The sequence below is a fragment of the Choloepus didactylus genome, chromosome 8, assembly GCF_015220235.1.
Source record: "Choloepus didactylus isolate mChoDid1 chromosome 8, mChoDid1.pri, whole genome shotgun sequence".
In the NCBI taxonomy this organism is placed as follows: domain Eukaryota; kingdom Metazoa; phylum Chordata; class Mammalia; order Pilosa; family Megalonychidae; genus Choloepus; species Choloepus didactylus.
This window is the reverse complement of record NC_051314.1, coordinates 60,349,280-60,375,519: the sequence shown is the minus strand read 5'-3', so window position 1 is coordinate 60,375,519 and position 26,240 is coordinate 60,349,280. Positions and strand designations below refer to the sequence as shown.

Below are 26,240 nucleotides of genomic sequence, written 5' to 3'. Positions count from 1 at the left end.
TCACCCTCAAGTGCAGATGGGAACGCGTGGCCGAATGCTTTCAAGGCAGCCGGACGTGGAAGACATGGGGGAAAGAAAGGACGTGGGTGATCGATAGGTCTAGAGTTTACACAACAGATCCTGTCTGTCTGCCTCACTGCTACCGCAGCTATCCATCCAAATTTTCCCTTGGCTTTTCAAAACTCTATTCTGGTATTCTATTGGGGCTGCTCTTCTCAAGGATGGGATCTTCTTTATTTTCTATTCAAGATCCCCTGCCATCTGCATTCGGTAACCTTTATTCCACTGGTATCATTAGAGGGGTTTTAGTAGATACTGTCTGAAAATAGTGCCTTCACTGATACAGAAGGTAGCACTCTAAAAGGGAATGTTTTGGGAGTAGAGTCAGGTTGGTGAGACAAGCATTTGGGGCCCCTCTAATCATTTCTACCAAGGTAGCTAGCCTTGAACTACAACAGGGGCTGGCAAACTTTTTCTGTAAAAGGCCAGATGGTAAATAATTTAGGCTGTTGAATCTACTCAACTCTGTCATTGGAGCCTGAACACAGTCACAGACTATATGTAAACAAATGGGTGTGGCTTGTTACAATAAAATTTTATTTAGTAAAACAGGTGATATGCCAGATTTGGCTTATCAGCTGTAGAAATGTAGAACTATAAAACTACAGGACTATATATAGTATGATCCTTTCAGTAATGAAAAACAAAGCTTATACTCTGGGAAAGTGAAATTTAGGCATCTTACAATGAGACGGTTGATGTGAACTTGCTGGGGTAAGACTCCTAAAGCTGCCGCCACTCCTTGGCGGAATATCTGAAGCAACGTTATATTCAGTTTGTTTACGTCCATCTGCAGTGTCTAGAAAAATAAAGAAGAAAAGAAATTCAAATTATAGTAAGCCTTTGGATTAAGACATTTAGTTCCTGATTGATGACTGGCCACAACAATTTCTGTGACTATGATAAGCCTCACACTCATGATGCTTTATTACATTTTTAATGGAAAGCAAATCACAGGGAAGTTTTATAAAACATTCATAAACATTTATATACATGGTACATTGTATACTTTTTTTTTTGCAATTTGTCCAGTTATCATAAATAACACAAACGAATAAAAATTCATAAAGAATCTCATTGAAATGCGTGTTGGTTTATTTTGTTTTACTTCAGGTCCAGAAGACAGAATGGAATCTGCAGCTGATATGGATTGAATTTTGTCCCCCAGAAAATTATGTTCAAGTTCAAACCTCTGGTTCCATGAAAGTGACCCTGTTTGGAAACAGGGTCCTTGAAGATGTAATTGGTTGGGACCAAGTTGAATTAGTTTGGGTCCTAAACCAGTTGACTGGTGTTCTTATAAAAAGAGGGAGATTTAGACACAGAGACTGTCAGGCACAATAGGACAGAATGCCATGTGATGATGGAAGCAGAGATTAAAGTGCTGTGGCTGCAAGCCAAGGAATGCCAAGCTCTGTGGCAAACCACCAGAAGCCAGGAAGAGGCAAAAAAGGATTCTCCCCTATGGCTTACAGCAGGAGCATGGCCCTGCTGACACCTTGATTTTAGACTTCTAACATCCAGAATTGTGAAACAATACATTTCTGTTGTTTGAAGCCACTTAGTTTGTGGTATTTTGTTATGGCAACTCAAGGACACTAAGACAATGGCCAAATGCATTTCAGTAACCCAGACTGAAGGACATTTTACATTTGTGTTTACACAGTCACAGAGATGAAGATGCTGTTAAGTTCCATAATAGTAAACTTGACAGTTTCTATAGTGACCAGCTGCCAGCACAAGGCAAAAGAATTAGGTGCAATAATGCATCTTCAAACTCTCATAAAGAAGCCAATGATACTGATGATTTGGTCTGAATTAAATAATTCCTATTCAATTGTTTGGGCAAACACTTAATTTTCAGATTTTCTTCGAAAATGAAAACAACTAAAGGCTAACATATTCCTAAAATAGAAATTAAATTGTGATAATAATAATACAGTCTTAATTTATGGCATGAATGCTACTATTACACTTAAAACATGAACCAGTTTACTATATATTTTCCAAAATGCATCAGAAACATCTAAGATAGGTATTTTGTAAGGTGAGGAAACCAAATCTTTATACATTTCTTATGTTCTTATGATTCTTAGTTCACTGACTTGACCCAGAAGGCAATCGATAACTGTTGGATGGCTGCAATACCATCTACTCTATAAAGTGAGCCATATTTTATAAATACTCCAATGAAGAGATTTGCTTATCAGTGTAATCTATTACAGAATAGTTACTCTTAGAGGGCATTCTTCCAGTTTTGATAATGGATGGTGGTGAAGGTAGCACAACGTTGTGAACATAATTAACAGCACTGAAATATATACATCTAAATGTGGTTAAAAGGGTGTTGACATGTTAGGTTATATATATGGTAGCAGAATAAAAAATTTAAAAAAATCCATGGAACTGTACAACACAAACAGTGAACCCCAAGTTAAACCATTGGACTAAGTTAATAGTACAATTACAAAAATGTGTGTTTGTCAATTGTAACAAATGTACCACACCAGTTCAAAGTATTAATAATAGGGTGGTTTATGGGAAACCTGCATTTTATGCCTAATTGTCCTGTAAACCCACAACTTCTCAAATAAAAGATTTTTTAAAAAGGGAAAATGACACTCCTTCAAGAATTTGTAGTCTAGTTAGGAAATAATACAACCTGTATACATAAAGACAATATAAATTGGTAAAAAATAAATGACTGGAAACTGGACAAAACTTTCAATGCTATAGGAATCAGAGAGAGTTGGGGAGGTAAAAAGAGGTGTAATGGTTTCCAGTCAAAAGGATGGAGCCAGATGAAGCTCCAGACTAGATATACACCTTAGAGTCTTTTGATGGTTGCTTGGAACAAGAATCACAGGGCTTGGTCATGTTAGGAAGCTGGAACCGGACTCCTTGCAAAAACTGGGATCCAGAAAAGGACAGAACCATTGAAAAACTCTGCTTAACAGCCCAAGAACAGGGTATGACCTGCTTCTGGAGAGAGGGAAAGGGGAATTATGTTGCCGATAGGTACAAAAGCTACATCAACACCATTCATAATATATATATATTTTTGGTTAAATATAAATCATCTAATGGTAAACAGTTTTTTGCTATATTATTCTCCATACTTCTCTATAGTCTAACGATATTTCCATATATAAAAATATATTTTAATGCAGAAAGTAAGACTTGGGTTCAACCTTGAAGGATAAGCAGATTTTGGAAAAGTAGCGATGAGGAAAACAATGTTACACTTTTAACTATGCTTTATGTAGTCACCTGGCAAACCCAGGAGATTAGAAAAACTCAGTCCACCTGGTGGCTCCGAGAAACAGAGGCTTCCTTTCATCTAGTAGCCTGCTTTCAGCTCTGCAAAGCTGTGTAACCTGCCATTAGGTACAGAACACTGCGCTGGAGACTCTGCTACTCTCTTTCCTTTGCAAGACCAAAGATGGTTCCGCGATTCTTTAAAACCCTGCTGAGAACCCACTGACTTCTGGCTCACCAGTACTGTCTGTCAGGCAGGGCAAGCAGACAGGCACTGTTCCTGATCCCCAAGGGGCAGGATTTGTAGCCAACGGTCCTTGCTGGGAACTGAAAGTCAAGAGGATTGTGTACACACTTGAGGACTCAATTCCCAGGGCCATGATTAACTTGAGGCTTGTAACTGCGGAAACAAGCATTATAAGTCTAAGTTCCTCAGACTGAAATGGTAAATGGGAAGTGAAATGAGACCACAAGATTAAAAATTGCTTGAAAAGGTCACTTACCAAGAAGGTAAAAGCAGCATATTAGAAACTAAAGTTAAGAAGTGAGTTGAAGTAATTAGTTAATTTAGACCAAACTCTTCTGCTTCACTGCAACAAAAACATCTGAATAATTTTCCTCAGATGTCTGCTTCCTTGCCTCTGAAAAGCTGGATCAATTTCACAAGGCATACACATATTCCTGACTATCCCACATAAAATAGTGGTGCTAAAATATACTGCAAACAGCTATATATGTATTCAAGGGCCTAAGATGTGCCAGACATTATATATGAATACAACTTAAGAAAAGATTCTCAGACAAAATGAGAATTTAATTTCAGACAAAATGAAAGTATATGACTTCCTGCAGTTAGAAGATTTTGCCAGCTCCTTCCTTCTGGATAGATGCTAGAAATGCACAGCTTCTCATCTTTTTGTGTGAAATTGTCATGACTATGATAAAACATAAATTTCCATGGCAATAGCAACAGTGTCACAGCTTTAAAGTTACCATACAGCAGTGCAAGATATATTTTAGCTTGAATTATAAACTTATCTGGTTATTTCTATCATTTAGCATACAAAATGATTGAACTTTTCAATTTCAAAGATATTAAAATGCTCTTTTAAAATGTTAATGCCAAGCCATTTTGCAGTAGTATATAATACAAGCAGTTACTACTATACATGAACAATTGAGTATTTTTATTGATATTAAAAATAAGCAAGCATACAGGAAATATTGAACATATTCAAAAATTCAAAGATTTCAAACTCCATCTATATTTTAATGAATGGGCTCTCTGCCTTATTAAGAGATGCCAGAGAAATTCCCTTTACTGGATCTTAGGCCTCTCTCCTTCTCTTCCCACCCAAAGGAACACCACTTTGTAATATGCTTTCTTTGGTTGCCTGTCTGTCTACATAGCTGAAGTCTATGGACCATAGATACATATCAGGCCAAAGGAATTCACTAAAATGTAGTATTTGAATTTTCTCTGGCACTATGTGTGAACCATAAGTACTTGATTGGATTTTAGCTATTTATTCTTAAAGGTTGTATTATTTTTGCCCAGGAGGGGATGCAGGTTTCTCAATACTAGCCCCATCCTGATGTAATTTGGTAGCCTAGTCTGTCACCTGGCCATAGCCAGTAAGAGTCAGGACCACACTCAGTGAGTCCCATTAGAGAGAAGAAGAGAAATGGTCTTAAAACCCTGAGAGAAGTGCTGTCTCAATTCCCAAAAGCCATGAGAGGACCTTGCTTTCTGAAGGACCAGAGCCTGAAAGGAGAATGGCCTCCCCACCCCCACACTTTTTTAAATTTAATGTGTGCTGGTTGCTACCTGGAATGATGACAAACTTTATCTTTAAAGTTCCTTCGTGGCTAAGGAGCCTCCTCTTTCTGGCCAGGGTTTGGCAAGTGATTTCCAGGAACAAAAGCAAATCTTTCTCAGTCTATAGCTCTAAACTGAACAAGATGCCCTAACCTGTCGGAGGCCTTTTATACTGTTACCCTCTGCATTTGTCCTTTGCTACTACTACTTTCTGTAGTAGCAAAGGACATATTTCACATATTATTTCACTGTATCACCTCTCCTGGAGTTGTTCACCTGCTTCTCTCTGTCTAAATGTTCCACTTATACTCAATATTACCAAAACTGAACTTACCTTTCTCTCTCTCCCCATCAACAACCAATTTATATCTCTTTCAGTATTTTATATAACGGGATGAAGTACTATATTTGGGAGTCTTCTTGACTTCTTTTTCCTATCCCCCCACCTCACCAAAATCCAATTAATACCCAAGAGCTGTGGGTTCTACCTTCTAAATATCTCCTGAACGTTGAACACATCTTCCCTCATCTTTATTTCCACCATCTTGGTTCAGAACGCCATCATGGCTACCTGGACTATTTCAATAGTATCTTAATGTAATCTTCCACAGTCTCTAATTCATTCCCTGTATGGACACCATAGATCTTTACCAAATGTTAATACAATCAAGTCACTTTCCTGCTTAAAACATTTTGAGGACATCTCATTTTCTAATGAATGGTCCTAACTCCTTTATTCACAACACTTGCCCTGTACTTCCAGCATTACCTCCCACCTCTCCATACCATGCACATTATAGTCCTAAGTTTACAAAACACGCCTAAAACTTGAGAAAGTATTTGTTAGCTTCCAGCTATGAAAAAATAAAAAAAATTTATACTTCCTCCCACCAATTTTCCTGAACACCTCTCATTTTTTGTAATTACAGTATATTATTATATGTTTATTCTTTTATAATACATTAAATTCTGTGTAATAGAGGCTACTCATCAAACCTATTTTGTCTTCCTGGAATCAGCCCTTTTATACAGGTGGAGCCATGTGATAACTTTCACCAATGAAATGTAAGTGAAAGTAAAGCGTCATTTCTAGCCCGAGGCAGTTGAGAATGAGGGTGCCTTCTCCACTCTCTTTTTTTCTTTTTCCTCTGTCTACAACCTGGATGGTTCTAGAGTGACCTTAGACTGTTGAAAATAGTGGCACTACATAAAAGAAGAAGCCTGGGTCCCTGAATCACTGCAGGACGAAGCCCTTGACCCCAAACCCTTATTAAACAGTGACATGAGCTAAAAAAATAAACTTTTATGTTTTGTCACTAAGACATCGAGACTATGTTAGCATTACTTATAGTGATGAATGCATTTTATAACTATGATTCTGAAGTTCTACATTATTAGCTATGTACTGAAATGATTTCAATGCTCATGATCAGTCTTTTTTTAGTTGGATGTCATTATTCCTGAATTTTTTGTTTTGATATATCTCTTACATAGCTGGACTTCATTATCAAATAGCTTCTTCAAGTAGAGTTTGTGAGGGCTACATTTCCTGAGGCTTTATATATTTGAGAATGCATTTATAATATCTTCAATAATAAATAACAGCTTGGCTGGGAATTAAATTCTTTAATCTTTATTTTTATTTTTTGTCTTCCAACTCTGTTGCTAATATTCCAGTGCCTTTGGACATTGAACATCCTGTGAAAAATACTCCAGCCTGAGGCTAAACCATCTTGTAGGTAGCTTGTTTTTCTCTGCCTGGAATCTTATAGGAACTTTTGTTTATCTTTAAACTTAAAAAACATTAGCAGAATAGTTCCTTGGGTTTATAGTTCCTGAAATGCAGTATTCCCTTTCATTCTACAGATTCCAGAATCTTTACTTCAGAAATATTTTCTCCTTGTATATGTTTGAATAATTTGTCTTCAAATATATTTGTCTCATCTTCAAGGACACCAATTATGCAATTATATTTTCTTTGGTGGTCTTTCTTTCCAAATGCTTTATTTCATTTATATTTTCTAACCACTTGTATGTTTTATTTAATTGAAGTTTTCTCAGAGCTACTTGTCATGTCCCTATATGTTTTCAGCAGAATCTATTCTACTTCTTTTGTTTCTAATGTGTTTTTAATTTCTGTAATGTTTTATGATTACCTTCATTTATTTTCTGAGTTTTGCCATCTTATTCTTTGTGGTGCCCTAGATAAGATATGCTCCCTCTTAACTGTTTCAGACAGGTAGTGACAAAATTCTTTTGTTTATAGTTTCTTGGTCTTTTGTACCAGGTTTTAAATCTGTTTTTTTTCCCAAGGAGTTCAGCTTTTCTTTATCTCTTAAAAACCTACAAAGACTTTCTGTTCTTTGTAGAGTTAATTAAATTCAATTACCCTGGCCTACAAAGTCCCATTTGATCTGGCTCTATGACCTCTCAGCCTTATCTCACATCCCTCCCTCAAGCCACTCTGTCCTTTTCCCAGCTTCTCAGACAAGCCTTGCACATTTTTAACTTTTGGCATTGGCATTAGCCTGTTCTCTGCCTGGAGAGCTTTTCAAGATCATTGTATGGCTGCCTCCTTCTGTTCTTTTAGCTCTTAATTTAAATGGCTCCTCCTCGGCAAGGCCTTCTCAGACTCATCCATCTTCACTATCACAAGCATTCTGTTTCATTTCTCCTACCACCAAAAACGTTTTTGTTTATTCATTTGTTTGTTGTATGTGTCCCTTTACTAAATTGTGTGTTCCATGGCTGCGGGACCTTGTCAGTCTGGTTCACTGCTATATCCCCAGGACCTAGAGCAGTGCTGACACATGGTAGGTATTTAATAGATCTTTGTGAAATGAATGAATACATGAATCATCATAACAACCATGTGGAGTTATTAAGTGAAAAACTCTTAATTTAGATACTTAGGCTTAGTAGAATTACAAAATAAGGGTTCAGCTCTTGAGGAGATTATGTTCTGTTAAGTATGTCTAATCATTTAAAAAGCACACAGAATTGATTTAACACCATTTATATTTGATTTTTAATTAACATGTCCCTGATATTTTACTATAATGCCCTTTAGGAGGGACAAATCAGAAGTTTATCTCATGTTGTTAACCTATCAAAGCTCACTTCTAATAGGCTAAATCAATGCAAATTTCTGAATTATGTAATATTAGGTTACAAATTGAACAAAACTTAGCTAGTGTTGGTGTCTATTTCTTGTAACTAACTTGAGTGTCTTAAAATTTATTTTTTAATTAGTTAAATTAAATATGCTTATATCAAGACTTAGAAAATACAAAGAATTAGAAAGAGAAATAAATATAAAATCATTTATCCTATCACCCTGAGAAAATGTGGTGTTTTTAGTATTTGCTTTCTTTCTGATACATAGTTTATATAATACTATATGTATATGTATAATAGACGCATGTATGTATATGTTACATATAACCGTATGTATCAAACAAATATATGTATGATGTTATAAGAATCATATTTCTGTGGCTTTCGTTTATCCATGATATTAGGAAGAGACGCCTATTCTCCACTCCTGATGTTCCTTCCGTGTGGTGGCAGCCCCAATAGTGTAATAGTTCTGGATCCTTCCCCTTCCCAGTGTCCGCAGGGACGGGAAAGTGATTTATGTGATTGGTGAGTTTGGAAGATATTGGGCATGTGTCACTCTGGGTCTTCCTTTTGGAGTTTGCCTACTCATAAAGAGCCTGTGCTATGCTCTGTTTTTTCTTTATTTTTTACTCTATAAATCATTTTATTTTTTTCTTTCTTTTCAGCATTTACAGTTCTTATTTCTTTTCTTGGTCTTGTTGCATTAGGTAGACTCTTCAGAATGGTGTAAACATTGACAGCAGATATCTGAAACCAAGTCCTAGGCCTGCTGCTGAGGTTTTGCCACAACTGTGATGTTTGCTGTTATTCTGATACTTTCTTTCTTGTCAAGGATAGTTTCCTCTATTCAAGCCCATTGTTTAAGAAGCAAGAAATCAATGTTTAACTTCATCAAATGAATTCTCCACTTATTTTTGATGTGACTATTTTTCCTCCTTTATTAATAAAATGGACTGCAGTAACAGATCTCCAAATGTTCCTAATATTAAGAGTCTTGGAATTACTAAAATAAAACTACTTGGTAATGTGTATTATTGTTTAATATCTATTGGCTTTAATGTCCTAAGATTCTTAATAAATGACTTTTTTTCATTTAATCAATTTTCTTTGTTTCTTTCATAATTCTCTAATTCTTTGAAAAGTTTACATTCTAATGCTAGTTTACCGGTATTTACTTTTAACATTTCAACAAGCATATTAAAACTTTTATTGTATTTCTCTATCAATTCCATGAATTATTTCTAAGAATTCCCCTTCCCACCACATCCTTCATAGGATGCAGCCTTCAGTGGGTTCAAACTGTACTTCTCTTTCTCCACCTCCCAGATGATGAAGTCATCTGGAACTGTAATTGGAGTTAACATCAGTGCTTTGCTGTTGCTGTTTACCTTTATGTGTTTTCTAATAACTCCTTCATATGTGAATCTTTGCAATTTGGTATCAATAATTAATTAGAATTTATTGGTCTTATGTATTTCATTTTTCTTCACTGCCTCTTATATACTATGTCTATCATATTTTCAATTTTTTTGGAGAAGTTGTAGGTTTACAAAAAAATCTTGCATAAAATACAGAGTTGCAAATACCACCCTATTACTAACACCTTGCATTAGCACGGTATATTTGTTACAATTGATGAAAGCCCATTTTTATAAATGTACTATTAACTATAGTCCATGGTTTACATTAGGGTTCACTGTTTGTATCTTATAGTCTTACATGTTTTTTAAATTTTTATTCTGGTAACACATACACAAACTGAAACTCCCCCTTTTAACCACATTTCAATAATTTGTGCAGCTAACTACGTTCACAATGTTGTGTTACCATCACCACCATCCATTACTAAAACTTCTCCATCAACCCAAATAGCAGTTCTGTACAATTTAGGCATTAACTCCCTATTTCCTATCCACACCCCAGCCCCTGGTAACTTATATTCTAATTTTTGACTCTATGAATTTGCATATTCTAATCATTTCATATCAGTGAGATAATGCAATATTTGTCATTTTGTCACTCAACATGGTATCTTCAAGGTTCATCCGTGTTGTTACATGTATCAGGATATCATTCCTTTTTATGGCTGAATAATATTCCATTGTACAGATATACCATATTTTATTTACCCATTCATTGGTTGATGGATACTTGGGTTGCTTCCATCTTTTGGCAATTGTGAATAATCCTGCTATGAATATTGATGTGCAAATATCTGTTTGAGTCCCTGCTTTCAATTCTTTTGGGTATATTCCTAGCAGTGTGATTGCCGGGTCATATGGTAATTCTATACTTTACTTTCTTAGGAACTGCCAAACTGTCTGGCCTGTTTTTTGCCATGATACAGTAAGCTGAGAAGGCTCTGCCCCTATTGGAAAGGGCTGTGATTAACTAGCACTGGCTATGCCTGGGTGCGAAAATCTGCCTAAGAAAGGGGTGCAGTCAGGGAAGTATATCATTGTCATGCACCAAAGTCACATCTCCAACAGCTCTATGAACAATGAAGCTGACACTTTGACCTCAACTAGCCTGCTTCCTCTTTCTCAGTTGTTTCAGAACTCAAAGCAGAGAGCTGAAGGATGCTTTTTATTGGCCCCCTCAAACACCGACACCTGGCATCACAAAGTTAGTCATTAAAAAGAAAGATTCTAAAAGCTTTTATTGTTACTTTACTTGAGTTTAGCAAAAGTATTTACAGAGGTAAAAGGTTCAGAGGAAAATCAAGGTATGTGGTGTCATGGATGTCAGGAGTAAAGATTTTCCAAGAGATGATTGTCAACACTGCCAGATGCTGCCAGGTGGAGGAAAAATGTGAACTAAAAAAATGCTGTTGGATTCATTGATGATGACATAATCGGTGGCCTTAGAGATGCGATTCTCAAAGGTGACCCACGTTCATTGTGAGGACCAGTGAGACCAAGGGAGTCCTCATTTGAACTCATTTGAAAGTACAGTTTCATGTGTAACAGTTATGGGTGCATGATGCACAGTTTCATAGACTTTCTTTTATCTTGAAAGGCTATTTAATAAAATTTTAAAGATTTGTACAATTTTATATCCACAAACTAAAATTAGTGTGTTATTAGTGTATTGCTAGGGGGTTAAAAAGTGAGTGCATGGTCAAGAAACAGGTATGACACCAAGACCAATTTTTGCTGCCAACAAAAGGAGAAAGATAGGGTGCTATCTATAGAGAAAAATCTTTTCCTTCAGATAGTTAGAGCTTTGACATTTGTACTAGAGCAATGTTAGATGAATTAATCTTTCTTCCAAAGAACTCTATACTAGTATTGAGCTGCCCCTTTTAAATACATGAAGTAACAGTACCCAAATTTTGGTGAGAGCAATGTTTTTGAGACATTTTGAAAACAATTGCAATGCCAACTTTGTTTCTCATAAAATTGCTCCATTATTATGGATGGCTATAGCAATTGATCAGCTCATCAAATAAAATAATGCATGAAGCAGTACATGAAGATTGGGAGCGAATGAGAAAAGGTATCTACATTCTTGTTTAGAAAGGGTAAGGTGTTCTGGTTAAGGAAAGCTCAGGAACTACTTGAATTATGTGCTTATATACTTAACTTTTGCCTACTCTGTTTTCAAAATTGCTGCCAATATGAATTTGAACAAACTGATATATTTAGAATCTTTTTATTTTTAGAGATTCAGCAATCAAATCATTAAAATAATATATCATATCATTATTTGGGGAGGAATATTTAAATTAGGTTTTTCAATATCCTATTAAAATAAGAATAAATTGAAGAGTTATGACCTTCAGGTAAATTGGCACGTTCATATTGTTCGGGCTAAATACAAATAACACATTTTGTTTCTTCTTTTACTTTTACTTATTTTGACACAAATGTGTAAGCAGTCTCATAGTTAAGGAAATGAGAATCAGGAGGAGAAAACCAGAGTTAGGAAGGGTAGAAAGGATATTATTAAATATGGCATGCATAATAAAAATTTATCAAGTTGTGCCTTTGTTGTAGTTTTCAGGATAGAGTTGAATTATTAAACACAACAAGAACTGTGAAAAGTTATTGTATATAAATTATTTTTGGTTTCACTAAGTAAGACATGAATAAATGCCAGTTATGATACTTTATGAAATGCTATGACCTCATATGATCTGTATTTGCTGACTCGGATATCTGTCACACACAACTGAGGACAAGAAGAGGTAAATAAAAAATTAAAAAGCCCTGACTCAACCAACAATATAACCGTATATTTTTAAGAAAAAATAAGCTCCTGAAAATATCACTGTCTTTGTGTTTTCAGGACATCAGGTAGTTAATGATGTGTATATTAATAATAATAATAGTTATGACTTACTAAATAGTTATAATTTCACCATATATAAAAAAGTAGTTAATTTTAGTGAGTGATTTATAGAGAAATAATATGTCAGTTATGACCATTGTATTAGTGAGTTAGAAAATGCTTTTATATTACTACATCAATGACTGAAAAGGCCAAGAAATAGAAATGTGAATTAAAAACGTTAAACATTCATTAATTCTTCAACAAATGCTCATTCTATGCCTGCCCTATACAGGATCTGTGCTAGATTTGAGGGATATAAAGGCAAAAAATGCAAATTCTTATAGCAGAGGAATGATTTAATTGGAGATTTAGGCAAGTACACTAAAATTATATGCAATTAAAAGAGGACAAAAGGCATATGAAAATCAAATATTATGGTACCTGAGAGGAAGGAATGAACTTTCACACTGCTTGAGTGGGCTTACTGCTAAGGAGATTGAGGACAACTTAACAAAACAATTGAGTTTGCGTGTTTGGAAGTTGCATATAAGTGAACAATTAACAAACTTTGCACACTGTAATATAATAATTAAGAATTTGAGTTATTTTTGTTGCTCAGATGTGGCCTCTCTCTCTAAGCCAACTCTGCAAATAAACTCAGTACCCTCTCCCCTATGTGGGACCCTTGATTACTCCCAGGGGTGTAAATCTCCCTGGCAATGTGAGACATGACTCCCAGAGATGAACCTGGCTCTGGCACCACAGAATTGAGAATGCCTTCTTGACCAAAAGGGGGAGAAGAGATGAAACAAAATAAAGTTTCAGTGGCTAAGAGATTTCAAATAGAGTTGAGAGGTCATTCTGGAAATTATTCTTATGCATTATGTAGGTATTCCTTTACATTTCTAGTGTATTAGAATAGGTAGAAGGAAATATCTGAACCTGTTGAACTGTAATGCAGTAGCCTTTATTCTTGATGATGACTGTATAACTATATAGCTTTTATCATGCGACCATGTGATTGTGATAACCTTGTGACTGACACTCCCCTTATCCAGTAATGAGTAGATGAGTAATAAAATAAAGACAAAAAATATATAAATAATGAGGGAGAGGTAAAGGGTATAGGATATTCTGGGAGTTCTTTTTTATTTTTATATTTTTTTTATTATTTTATTTTATTTTTTCAGAATAATGAAAACATTCTAAAATTGATTGTGATGAACGCACAACTATATGATGATATTGTAAGCCAATGATTATATACTTTGGATGAATTATATGGTGTGTGGATATATCTCAATAAAATTGCATTTATAAAAAATAAAAAAAAAAAGAGTGTGCATTAGGGGTTCAATCCCTGACTCTCCCTGCACCTCAATTTTCTCATCTGTCTAATAATGATAACAGCATCCCTGATGTAGGGCTTCTGTAAAGATCACCCTAGATATTCGATATAAAGCAGCTAGAATTGGCAGATAAAAAGTGCTTCATAAACTTTGCTTAAAGTTGTAGATTTTCTATACATTGATGTCGAAATGATTAATTTAATGACCTACTTCTCTGGATATTCAGTATGAGGGAAAATTGAATAGCAACTTTGTTAATCAAATGAAGTCCTGTACTTATTGACTGGAACAGTAGTATATCAAGTCTTTAAGAAGTGGTCTGATTGGATTTGCAGAGTTTACATTTACTGATTGTTTCATCTATCAAGGAGCGTAATCCAAAAGTCATCAAGGAGTACTAGGGCAGAAGAAAAAGCAGTGGTCAAAATGATTTGGTTTTGCTAATGTGATGTAATCTACTTATGGAAAGAATATATATTTGAGATTTAAGGTCAAAATGGCACATTTTAAGAAGGGTTCTTTGATTTCAGAATCTGTTTCACTCATTCACTACCCTACCCTTGCAAATCATGGCTGCTGTGAATACTCAACCCAAATCCCAAGCCTTCCAGAAGACTCTTTATAGATGCTGAATTAAATTCATCTTCCTTTTCTTTTCTTCTCTCTCCTACCACAAATTAAGTATTCATAATGAAACAGAGTCAAATTCAGTGATTTAGATTAGAATCCCTTAGCCTAGCTCATTTGAAGTTTTTTATAACCTAGGTTTTTCTTCATTTAATTAATCTCTCTCCTCTATTTTATTATTACCTCTTAACCAGTGCTCCTTTTCACATTCCCTGCTAACATTCTTATAGAAATTCTTCTTTTTCTCCTTCAAAGCCTCCTGAAATTTAGCAACTAAATAGAGAACTTTTGTACATGGTTCTTAAAACTTTAAATTCTATATAATTTGAAGTAATCTTGTACATTGAATTATAATAATCCATTTTTAAAAATGGATTAACTTTTCCAACTACAAATTCACTGGAGGAGATAATCTTTCATAAATTATAAAATAATATTCTACATACTTTTATGACAAAATCACTTGTTTACTTTGTGATTTTTGAGTACATTTATACTTAAAAAATTTTTCTACAAAAGTTGAAAACATCTATGGATCAAAAAGAACATAGAGGTTTAAAACAAAGTTCTCTAGAGACAGGAGAAAAAGCACGATTTAACCACAAATAGATATTATTCTGGGTACAGTAAACAAATATAATAGCAAGTAACTTGCTTTTAACAGAGTTTTCAGGTTTCATTATTATATGTTCAAGTCAATAGAAATTTCTACCTTCATCTCCCCTGATTATGTTTTTGATGTACTGAATATTATTTTTTTCTCATTCTTATTCCTTGTGTTCTTTTCAGTCTCACCTTAGGTTGTTACTCCCCCGTTCCTGCCCTTCCTTCAGTGTTTCTCCATGCTGGAGACAACCAAAAAGCTTTAGTGGAAAATGGCTGGAATCAGGGTCATACAGAAACATGCACAAACACTGTAGGGACAAAAGCTTAACACTCAGGCAAATGTTGCCTGAAAAATGAGGTCAGACAAATTCAGGTTTCTTCATCCAGCCCCCTCAAGTTGACAAAACTCTAATAATCATGCAGCTTTTCTGCAAAAGACAGAGGAAGCTCCTGACTAACGTGCCCAGTAAGAATTGAAACTAACCTAACTTACAGGAGGCATTTAGGGATTTTTGAAAATTGATGTCCAAGGGCAAAATGATATCACAACCCCTCAAAGCACCAGCTTCTAGTTAGAAAGTAATACTGTCCCAACCCATGAAATACATAAGTACTACTTTTTTTCTATGAAAAAATTAATGGTGCTTACAGGCCACCAGCACTTTATTCCAGATGTGGGTAAAATTAGGAGGGGCTACTTTTTATTTTTAGGTGCTTATATTCAGTCACCAGGAATATATTCTTTCAGGACTTTTAACTGGTAACACACAAAAGCTTGAGTCATAACAGCGCAGGCAGACCACACAGGCTCTAAAACATCAGTCTGATCACAAGGGTGGTTTGAATTCTAACACTCCGTGGAAGGATGTTATAAATTTACTTTTATTTTGATTCCCCCCCTTGAAGTAGTTTATGTTTCACTTCAGTGAATATAATGGGATTCTGTTTTTCACTCTTCTGGTGGATCTGGTGGACTGCACAATTCTCCAAGAAACACCGTAAAATGAAATGAGGTTTATCAGTATGTGTTTTTGAGAGGCAAATAAAAACACTATGATTTAATGTCCAATCAATTTTTATTCTAGGTAATCTTAATTTTTCTCTCACAGTAGGAATTAACAATTTTATGCATAGCTAAAAATGAATAAAGATGGAATGTGGATTAAGTCTCAGTCAGTGTTCTTATGGTCCTTTCAGCAGAAGGATATAGCAAGATAACAATAAGCTTAAAATTTTCTTAATTTCCTAATTCTAATTGTGATCAGAGAACCATCTTACCTCTAGGAAAGAAAGATTCTGAGTGATTTTTTTAAAATATAACTTTAATGCACCTTTATGTAAGAGTGGCAGCCCAAAAGACCGAACAAGGAATCATTTCCTGGCTCACCCTCCCAGAACTTACCCTGCAGGCAGAAGCAGCTTGCCAACAGCTAAAGCTGTATGAGAAACAATTAAGTCAAAGTGGCATGGGGCAAATGATTACTTGCCTTAAGTCCTACAACAGAGAAGCCAGGAGGGGGAGAAACTATTTTATAAGGAGCAGAGTGGGCAGTTAGGTTCCTGTTAAAGGGAGCATTCCTAAGTTATGAGTGAGTGAGCACAAGTCCAGGATAAGAGGCAGGCTCAGAAAAGATGGAGAAGATACTGAACTTCACATTCATCTCAGGCTAATCTTCTTGATAGGAAGACTAAACTCTGAAGGAGAGCACCAGCCAACACAGAGCTATTTTGCAAAGATGAAAAAAGTGATTTTTATATTGGTTGGTTTGTTTTTGTTAAATCCTGGCACTCAAGGAAATCCCTGTCATATCACTAGTTGGATACAAACTTAAGGAACAGATGGCTCAGGGACTGAATCTCAGAGTTAACACTTCAAAATAATAAAATGCACAGTGTGCAAAAAAAGACTATAAGACAAAGAAAAAGAAAATGGTCCATCCAAAGGAACAAGACAAAAATTCAGAAACCATCAGTAAAGAAGACCAGACTTTGGATATACCAGATATGAGCAGGAAAACTCATTTACTGTTGGTGTGAAAGTAAAATGGTGCATCTGTTGTAGAAGACAGTTTGGTAGTTCCTCAGAAAGTTAATTATAGAATTTCCACGTAACCCAGCAATCCCACTTCTAGGTATAAACCAAAAGATCTGAAACCAGGGAGTCAAACAGAAATTTGCATACCAATGTTCTTAGTGGCATTATTCACAAGTGTCATAAGATAGAAGCTACCCAAGGGTCCATCAACTGATGAATGGATAAATAAAATGTGGTATATTCATACAAAGGAATATTATTCAGCCATAAAAAGGAATGAGGTTCTGATACATGCAACAATATGGTTGAACCTAGAAAATGTCATCTTGAGTGAGATTACCCAGACACAAAAGACAAGTATTGTATTGCCTCACTGATATGAAGTAATTAGAATAAGCAAATTTGTAGAGTCAGAAGCTAGAATACAGGTTACCAGGGGAAAGGGTGGGGTTCAGGAATGGGGACTTAATGCTTACTTGGTACAGACTCTGGAATGATGGAAAAGTTTTGGTAATGGATGGTGGTGATGGTAGTACAATGTTGTGAATTTAATTAACACACTGAATTATATATTTGAATGTGGTTAAAGGGGAAAAGTTTAGGTTATATACATGTTACTAGAATAAAAATTTAAAAAACCAACAGGACTGCACAGCACAAATAGTGAACTATGATGTAAACTATGGACCATTGTTAATAGTATAATTAAAATAATATTGTTCAGTAATAGTCACAAAGTTATCACCCTAATGCAAAGTGTTAATTATAGGAAAAACTGTGTGTGTGTGTGTGTGTGTGTGTGTGTGTGTGTGTATGGGGGATACGGTGACTGTATTTTCTGCATGATTTTTTTGTAAACCTACAACTTCTCTATTAAATAAAAAAAATACCAAGAAAAGGCAAGCAAAGAGATTATATACAGCAATTCCTCCTTGCTATTGCTAAATGTAAAAAATGGCTAATTTCAAACAACTCAATCCAGCATCAATTATCAACTGAGTAATTAACATTAGGAACTTAATAAATTCATGTCTACGGAAGCTTTATGGGAAAAACTTTGGTGTAGACATTTAAGAAGCCACATCCTTAAGGCTTTAATTTTATTGAATGACAGATTTAAATAGGGTAGTCCTCTTTATTATGCACTGGACATTAAAAGAAAATCATTGAAAACTTTAGTTTCTCTTTAGTCTAAAATCATGCTGCTAACCCCTAAATCCTGGTTTAAAATTATTGCCATGTCATCATTTAGCATTATTATCTGCTCATATCTCACACTAGAGTAATACTAAAAGGGGGAGGGTGGGTCCCAAAAAATTGGCAACCCTATATATTACGGCAACTAGAGATTGACTTCTATCAAATGATTTATTTGGGACATCTTGATGGCTGTTTTCTGCAATATTGAATCAGAAAGGAAGTTAATCCAATCTTACTATTCAGATGGAAGGAAACACCAGATGCACTAGGTTTTGACATTGTTATTCATCATTATGGATCCAGATAAAATCAGAATTATCCATAACTTTGTACCAAAACCAAAACCACTATATTATTTTTAAATACTCAAACTAAATTCTTATTTTTAATCTTAGTAGGCCCAGAACTTAGTACAAAGGCCTAGAACATATTTAGAACTCAATGCATATATATTTTTTTCTGCAATAAACTCAAAATATGAACTAAACATTTTGTGATGCTTTTCACCTGAGGATAGCACTTCAGTACAGATTATCTAATGAATTCATATGCAATTTCTAGTGAGAGCCTAAATTCTTATGAGAACAGCCAAGGTTACTGATGGAAAACAACAAAGCCGAGGTTTCCAAATGGGAATTAGGTCAGGGATGTCTCATGTCACAAGCTTTCATTCATTGGTCCCCCACATCCGATTACAGTGGAAGACACTGATTAGTCTTTTAGTGAACACTGCATGCAAAGGTAGGGTCCCTAGGATATGACTGAGATAAAGACATCTAGATTTAGTGACTTAGCCCACTGAAATCCTTCCTTCTTTCCTTTCCTAGTTATCACAAACACAAGATGTCACATATTCCCCAACGTCAGTGTGAGAACTAAACTGAAAGAAACAAAGAAAATATCTACTCCACTTCATATCTTTTATGAAACTTTGGAGTTCTGTCTGGATGGAGGTATTTGCAATCCCACTCTCTTTAAGATGGTTATAAATTTCTCAAGAAATGCCCTAAAATCATGGCAGGGTCTTTACTATTTAGATATGCTGAGTAATAGTGTACCATTTTCTTTTAATTTCATACTCTGAGACTAACAATATTTCCCTAGACATCATAAAAATTCTTAGCTGACTCACTTATATGCAAGCACACAATCAGAGAACAGACACAGACATAAATCTCAATATTTACCTTCCCAACCTTGCACCCTAACGTAGAGACCCTCTGCTTTACATACGATGAAAGATTCTCTTACCTATCTAGAAAAGGACCGGATATGGTGATGAATTTGACTTCCATTTGTACTCTTCTTTGTGTTATTTCCTCACAGTTGCAAGCCGGACTAATCAGAATGCTTTCTAAGCTCGTGCGTGGAGATGCAGCTGCATTTAGTCACCTGGAGGTAACTGCCTTGTACTATTTCTAGAGACATTGCTGATCCCAGGTCTACGGTAGCAGGTAGCAGCCTATGCTTTCCCAAGAGATACCTCAGGTGCTTGCTGCTTCGACAGTTTACTAGAATTGAAATACATGGGAATGTTTTTCTTTTTCATGGTAATGAACAAGGCTGTAAGATGAGAACTTTAAGGACTGTAGACAAGGTGTGCAAAGTGTGTTGCAAGAGGGATTTTCTTTTTCTTTCTGTGTTAAAAAGCAAAACAAAACTACATGTTTACAAGCTATTTTCATGATAAACATGAAGTTCTGAAAGTTCCACTACTTCCACCAAAAATTTCATCCTCAGTGTTCTTGACTTGATAGATATCTCATTTTAACCCTCACATTGACTTAGGCAGCAGGTATTATTATTAATCCTTTTTATTGATGGGCAAATTAAAGTGCTTTAAGCAAATTATCCAAGTAATGAATCTGGGATTCAAATCCAGTTTGGTCTGATTCAAAATGGCTTTTTTTCTCTTTACCATAAGCACACCATTACTATTTAACACAGAGGGATTTCAGATAAATGACTGTTTTGGTTGTCATAATCAGCAAAATATTTGGTCTGACAAAATAGGAGGGAACAAAGTTAATTAAGATATGACCTCTGTCTTTAAGGAGCCAGCAATCTATTAGAATAATGGCAATTGAAAAAAAAAAAAAGCACATTCAGGATAATCTCTTTCTTGCTCTTATTCTAGCTCTCTCTCAGACTCTTTTCTACATATATGTATAGAGATAGAAATTTAATACAAAAAAAAAAAAAGAATAATGGCAATTGAAACACTTTAGGCCTCCATGAGTTACGGCCTCGAGATACATGGCAAACCTCTAGCAAGGTTGTAGCAAAACTTAATCATTTATATGTTACTGGTGGCATGGCAAATTGATTTTTTTTAGAGCAATAGAGCAGTGCCAAGAGTCCTAAAAATGTACATAATCTTTGATCTAGTTATTTCCCTCCTACAAATGTATTTCAAGAAAATGATTCCAATGAATAAAAAAATAGGCACAAAGATTTTCTTTGCAACATTATAGCAAAAAATTAGAAGCAACGTAGATGAACATCAATAGTAGAAAGGATAAGTAAATTATGGTACATCAACTAGAGGTAACTGTTTAATTCTCCTGTTCTCTCCTGTATCATTAGTTCATCCTCTCTATTGAATCTTTCTAATCTGCTTTCAAACATGCTGTAATATTTCTGATATTAGAACAAGAGCCAAATAAACTGTAAGATCTCCCATTCCAGCTACCATCTTTTCACTTTTGTTTCAAACAAAAAGTCTCAAAAGAGTTGTCCATATTCATTGTTTCTAATTCCTCTTGTCCTCGTCCCATTCTCCTTGTGTTAGCTGCTGTTAAGCTAAATCGTGATTGCTAATTCCAGTGGTCGTTCCTCAGTACTCACCTTGCTTGACTTCTCAGCAGCCTCTTTCCTCGCCAGGCTTCTAGGATGCCACATTTTCTAGGTTTTGTTTCTCACACATTGGCCTCTTCTTTTCAAGCCTCCTTTGCTTATTCCTCCTCATCTCTCTGACCTCTATACACCTTGGAGGGCCCAGGGCTCAATTTATGATCTCTTCTTTTTTCTAAACCACTGTCTCAAATTACCTAGAACCTCTTCCTCAGAACTCAAGATGTTTATATCCAAACACATACTTGACACTCCCTTCTCCATTCTTCCATGTTCTCAGGTTAAAACACCAAGTATCCTTCTTGCCTTGTCTCTTTTCATGCTCCATACTTGGTACATCCAATCAGCTCAACCTTTGGACAATATTCAGAACAAGCCCAGTTCTCATCACATCCACCACTATCATCCTATCCTGGCTCCTCTTATCTCTCACTTGGACCATGGCAACAGCCGCCTAGCTGGTCTCCCTGCTTGCACTCTGCCCCCTTTAGTATATACATTCTCCACACAGAAACCCCAGTGATTTTTAAAATTATAACTTCGATCATGTCAGTACTCGCCTGAAAACACCACAGGGGCTTTCCATCTCATTCAGAATAATATTTAAATCTCATCCAGGCCCTCCTTGATTTCCCTGACAGTCCCCCTCCTCACCTCATTTTCTTCTACTCTTTCCATTTTCATCTCACTCTATTCATTCTCATCCCCTGGCTGCTCTTCAGATGCACCAAGCTCACTCCTGCCTTGGGGCTTTTGCATTTACTGCCACACTGTTAGGAACTCTTTTCTCTTGAGATATCAGTGGGGCTCATTCCCACATTTCACTCAGGTCGTTACTCAAACCCAGCTTTTCAGAGAAGCCTTTCCTAATCATACTATTTTAACATACCAACCTGCCTGTCACTGTTTGCATCCTTACTCTGCTTTATTTTCTTTTTCCTAGCACTTTTCACTATTGATTTATTATACTCTCTCCCTCATAGAAAGTATACCATATAAGAGCAGAGGTTTTCTCTGTTTTTCTTACTGATGATCCACAGAGTCTAGACAATGCCTGGCTCATGACAGCAGCTTAAGAAATATCTTTTGAATAAGTGAATAAATAGGCCCATAATTTAATTGCAGGTGAAACAACCAAAGTTGTATGTATACCTCAATTATAACTATACCATTATGTTTAGGTCTATAAGGTGACCAAAAGCCATTAAGATAGTTATGGGTGATGGTATTTGAAAGAAATCTTATATTGTAGGGCTAATTTAAACTTTTAAAGATAATATAAAATGATGTATGTCAGAGAAATGACATATATCTAAGTTGTGGTTGACAGTTCCAGAGAAGGCAGTTTTTTTTTTTGGTTTTCTTTTTTTTTGAGAAATGATAGCCTGAACCACATATCTAGAAGGAAAATAACCACAGCAGTTTCAAAGTTAATACCACTCACTCACATTTGAACATTATCTCATATACCATTTGGTATATCACAGCAGTTAAGTGACAGGATTTGGAGTCTGATGGCCTGGGTCATCACCTCTGCCACTTACTAGCTGGATATTTTGGGCTGGTTGCTTAACTTCTCTCAACCCTAGTTTTTTCATCTGAAAGAAGGGTGGCAATGGCACCTCCCTGAGAGGGCTATTAGGAAATTGATTGGGATAAGATGCATAGCATGTTGCCTTAAACTTAGTACATACTTGTGGTAGGTTAAATTATGTAACCCCCAAAAACATGTTGTTGATCTTAATCCATGTTCCTGTGGGTGTGAGCCCATTTGTAAACAGGATCTTTTGAAGTTGTTGTTTTTAGTTAAAGTGTGTGGCCAACTGAATCAGTGTGGTCTTAATCCCGAATACTGGAAGGTTTATAAAGAGAAACTGGAATCCAGTAGTGAGAGAAGGCCACACAGGAAGAATCTGGGAGTCAGCAGAACCCAGAAGGGCAGAACCAAGGAGTGAGAGACGGCCATGTGATGGTAGGCATAGCTGTAAACTAAAGACTACAAGGATTGTGGAAAGCCAGCCGAAAGCACCACACACTTTGGGAGAGCGCATGGCCTTGTTGGCACTTTGATTTGGACTTCTAGCCTTCCAAACCATGAGCCAACAATTCCTATTGTTAGGTTAACCTATTGTGGGGTATCTGTCATAGCAGCTTGGCAAAATAAGACAGTATTCAATAAATATTTCCTTTCATTATTTTAATTATTATTAGGCTGGGAAGATATTTTTGCTTCCATTTCACTGACAAGGAGACTGAAATTCAAAAAGTTTAAATGATAACCAATAAAAGGCAGAACCAGAATTCATATTCAGGCCTTCTTTCTCCAAATTCTATTATTCTTTCTACTATGCCATGTGGCCATTCTGCAGGCAGCAAGCAAAAACCCACTGTGCTTAGCATGGAAAGGACACTTTGTCTCTTGGTGAACTTTTCTGTCATGGTCTCTAATCCAGATCATAATTTACTACTAATAGTGTCATCTCATAAATGATGTATATTTCATGATTGTATCTTGCAATTAGCATAGTTTTAAAATATAGACGAAAGGGGTAATTGCTTTTAGAATTTTTTTTAATTAAATTTAAAATATTTTAAAACAAAAATTCCCATATAGGTCACAAATATTAAGAAAATGTTCAATTTTATGCATGTATTGACTCCTGTAATATTACCATAAGCTATCCGTGTTTCCTTACTAATTAACTATTTAGTAGTGTGTGAAGGGATCAGGGAGAAGTTGGTGGCTAGTTCAGCCATACACATTGTTTCTAGATCTCCTTACAGCTACTATATGGAGATTCTGGAATCACGCATGGAATTCTAAAAATCTACATGGAATCATATTTAAACTCATGTTGAGAAACTTAGTTGCCAAAAATATAGAACTAATATGAAAATGACCATTCCTTGAAATATTGGTTTGTCCACCTGGGGATTCAGGAAAATCCAGCATAAATATAAGACCTATGAGCTAGAGATACCACACATCTATTTACATGAGAGACTAAGGAGCTTCCTGGGTAAGAACTCATCCTAAAAAAAGTAAGAATTGAGACTCACAAGAGGAATTTAAGGACAACAGACTGGAGTGAAATGGAAAGGAAGAAAGAAGAATGTAGGTCAAGACTTGTGCCAGAACCCTGGGGAAATGAAGCCTGAAATTAAAAAAAGAAAGCATCATCTTGGGCACATATATAACCAAGGAACACACCAGAATGGTTGGAGGGAGGGAGGAGAGGAAGTCTTTTCATTTGGTGCTTATATAGAGCATATAGAGCAAGCTTTGCACATGGAGGGCTCAGGTAACCATTCAGTACCCATGAGTCCTGCAATGCTGAGACGAAGGACTTTGAGCTGCAGCAGCAGTCAGGAAACAGTGCCCTCGGTGCAGATAGCAGTTACATTGGCATCAGTCCTAGAACCTCAATACAGACAGGGGCAGATACCACCACCGCCAACAGCTGTGGCTACTTCCCAGTGCACAGGAGACCCCAGAGCAGGTGACCACAGGGTACAAGGGCAGGAAACTTCTCTCCTGCCTGTGTCATGCAAAACTAACAGAACTGTGGTTACGGGAAAAGTTTGGGTCATCCAGGGATTCTCAGCAATAATCAGGGCCGGAGAATTGAAGAAGGCTGGAGATCTGGTAATAGTCAATGTGATGTGTGTGGGAAGGCAGGGGAGAAGGGAGGGAGATTGCCAGTAATTTCTATTATAATGCAAGTTTATTTACCAGGCTGGTATGGCTGGGGAAATATTTTTTTTTTTGCCTTCTGGAACACCATGTATTCCAACATATCACTTCTCAACTGGCTCACTTTGTTACTTTTCAATTGGCTCACTCTTACTCATTGTTCAGATCTCAGTTTAAATGACCCTTCCTCAGGGGCTCTTTTGTTACATCCCCAGTCTAAATTAGTTTTGCATTGTTTTCTTCTCTCACATGTTCTTGTAGAGCACTTATCAAAATTTGAAATTCACAATTGTTGGTGTTTATTTTTTGAGTGTCTGTAAATTCTGCGAGAGCACAGACCATTTCTGTTTCATTCTCCACTGTCTGCTTAGCACCTAGCAGTAGATTACACATAGACATGGAGCAAATATTTTCCTTTACCATTAGCTGAAATTCTTTCTAAATATGATGACTATTATAAAGTATTAATCTAAGGCTCAAGAAAGTTCAAATAAATAATCAGGATGTTGAAATAGGTTCAGAACAGAATAGTAAGAGATAGGATCAATTTTTGATGATTTTCACTTTAATTCTAGAATAGAATAAAAATATATTGTCATCCATTGAATGTGAGAGAATAAATTCACATCTGTTATTAACTCATCAGAAATTTTTCAATTTTATATTAGCATATGATAAAAAAACATAGCTGTGTCATTCATTATATGTACAGTCCATTAGGGTGTGTGTATATACCATTTCTGTTTGTATTGTAGTAACTAGGGAAATTTATGAGAACCTAAAAATGTATTATTCCCTTTACTTCAAAGACAGTGACAAAGTTTCATGATTTATGATCATCAGAAGAATCATCCTTGATACAGAAGGAAAACAAAAATCTTAAATATGTCTGGTTAGCAAATGCATCTTATTTGATGTGCATTCTTTTACAGTGTTCAATTTTTGAGTATGTATTTTGAGGAAGGCAATTGCTAAATCACAAATTATAAAAACTGTTTTAGTGTGTTCTATGAGTTCAAAATGTATTTAATTGAATTTTTAAAAATTTTATTTTTAGCTTATTTCAAACTTACAGGACAGTTGTGAAAATAATACAAACCCTATATAGAGAATTCCAACCTACCACTACACCCTCAGATATGCAGATCCACCAATTTTAATATTTTGCGCATTTGCCATATCATTCTGTCTGTCTGTCTGTCTGTCTGTCTACCTACCTATTTTTTGATCAGTCAAGTGTAGGTTGTATATAGCATGCTGTATGAACACTTAACTGCCATGTACCTTTCCTAAGAACAAGGATATTCACTTATGTAACCACTTTAAGTGCAGTTATCAAGTTCA

General features: G+C 35.7%; 1 protein-coding gene across 1 annotated transcript in view; it reads right to left on the bottom strand.

The window, feature by feature from the left end:
* The window catches only part of PTPRR (protein tyrosine phosphatase receptor type R), a 289,941-nt gene that overhangs the window by 133,215 nt on the left and 130,486 nt on the right, over positions 1-26,240 (bottom strand). Inside the window, exon 3 of the mRNA XM_037847618.1 lies at positions 746-859. Within this exon, the coding sequence (XP_037703546.1) occupies positions 746-859 (114 nt within the window). The remainder of the gene's footprint in view (positions 1-745; positions 860-26,240) is intronic.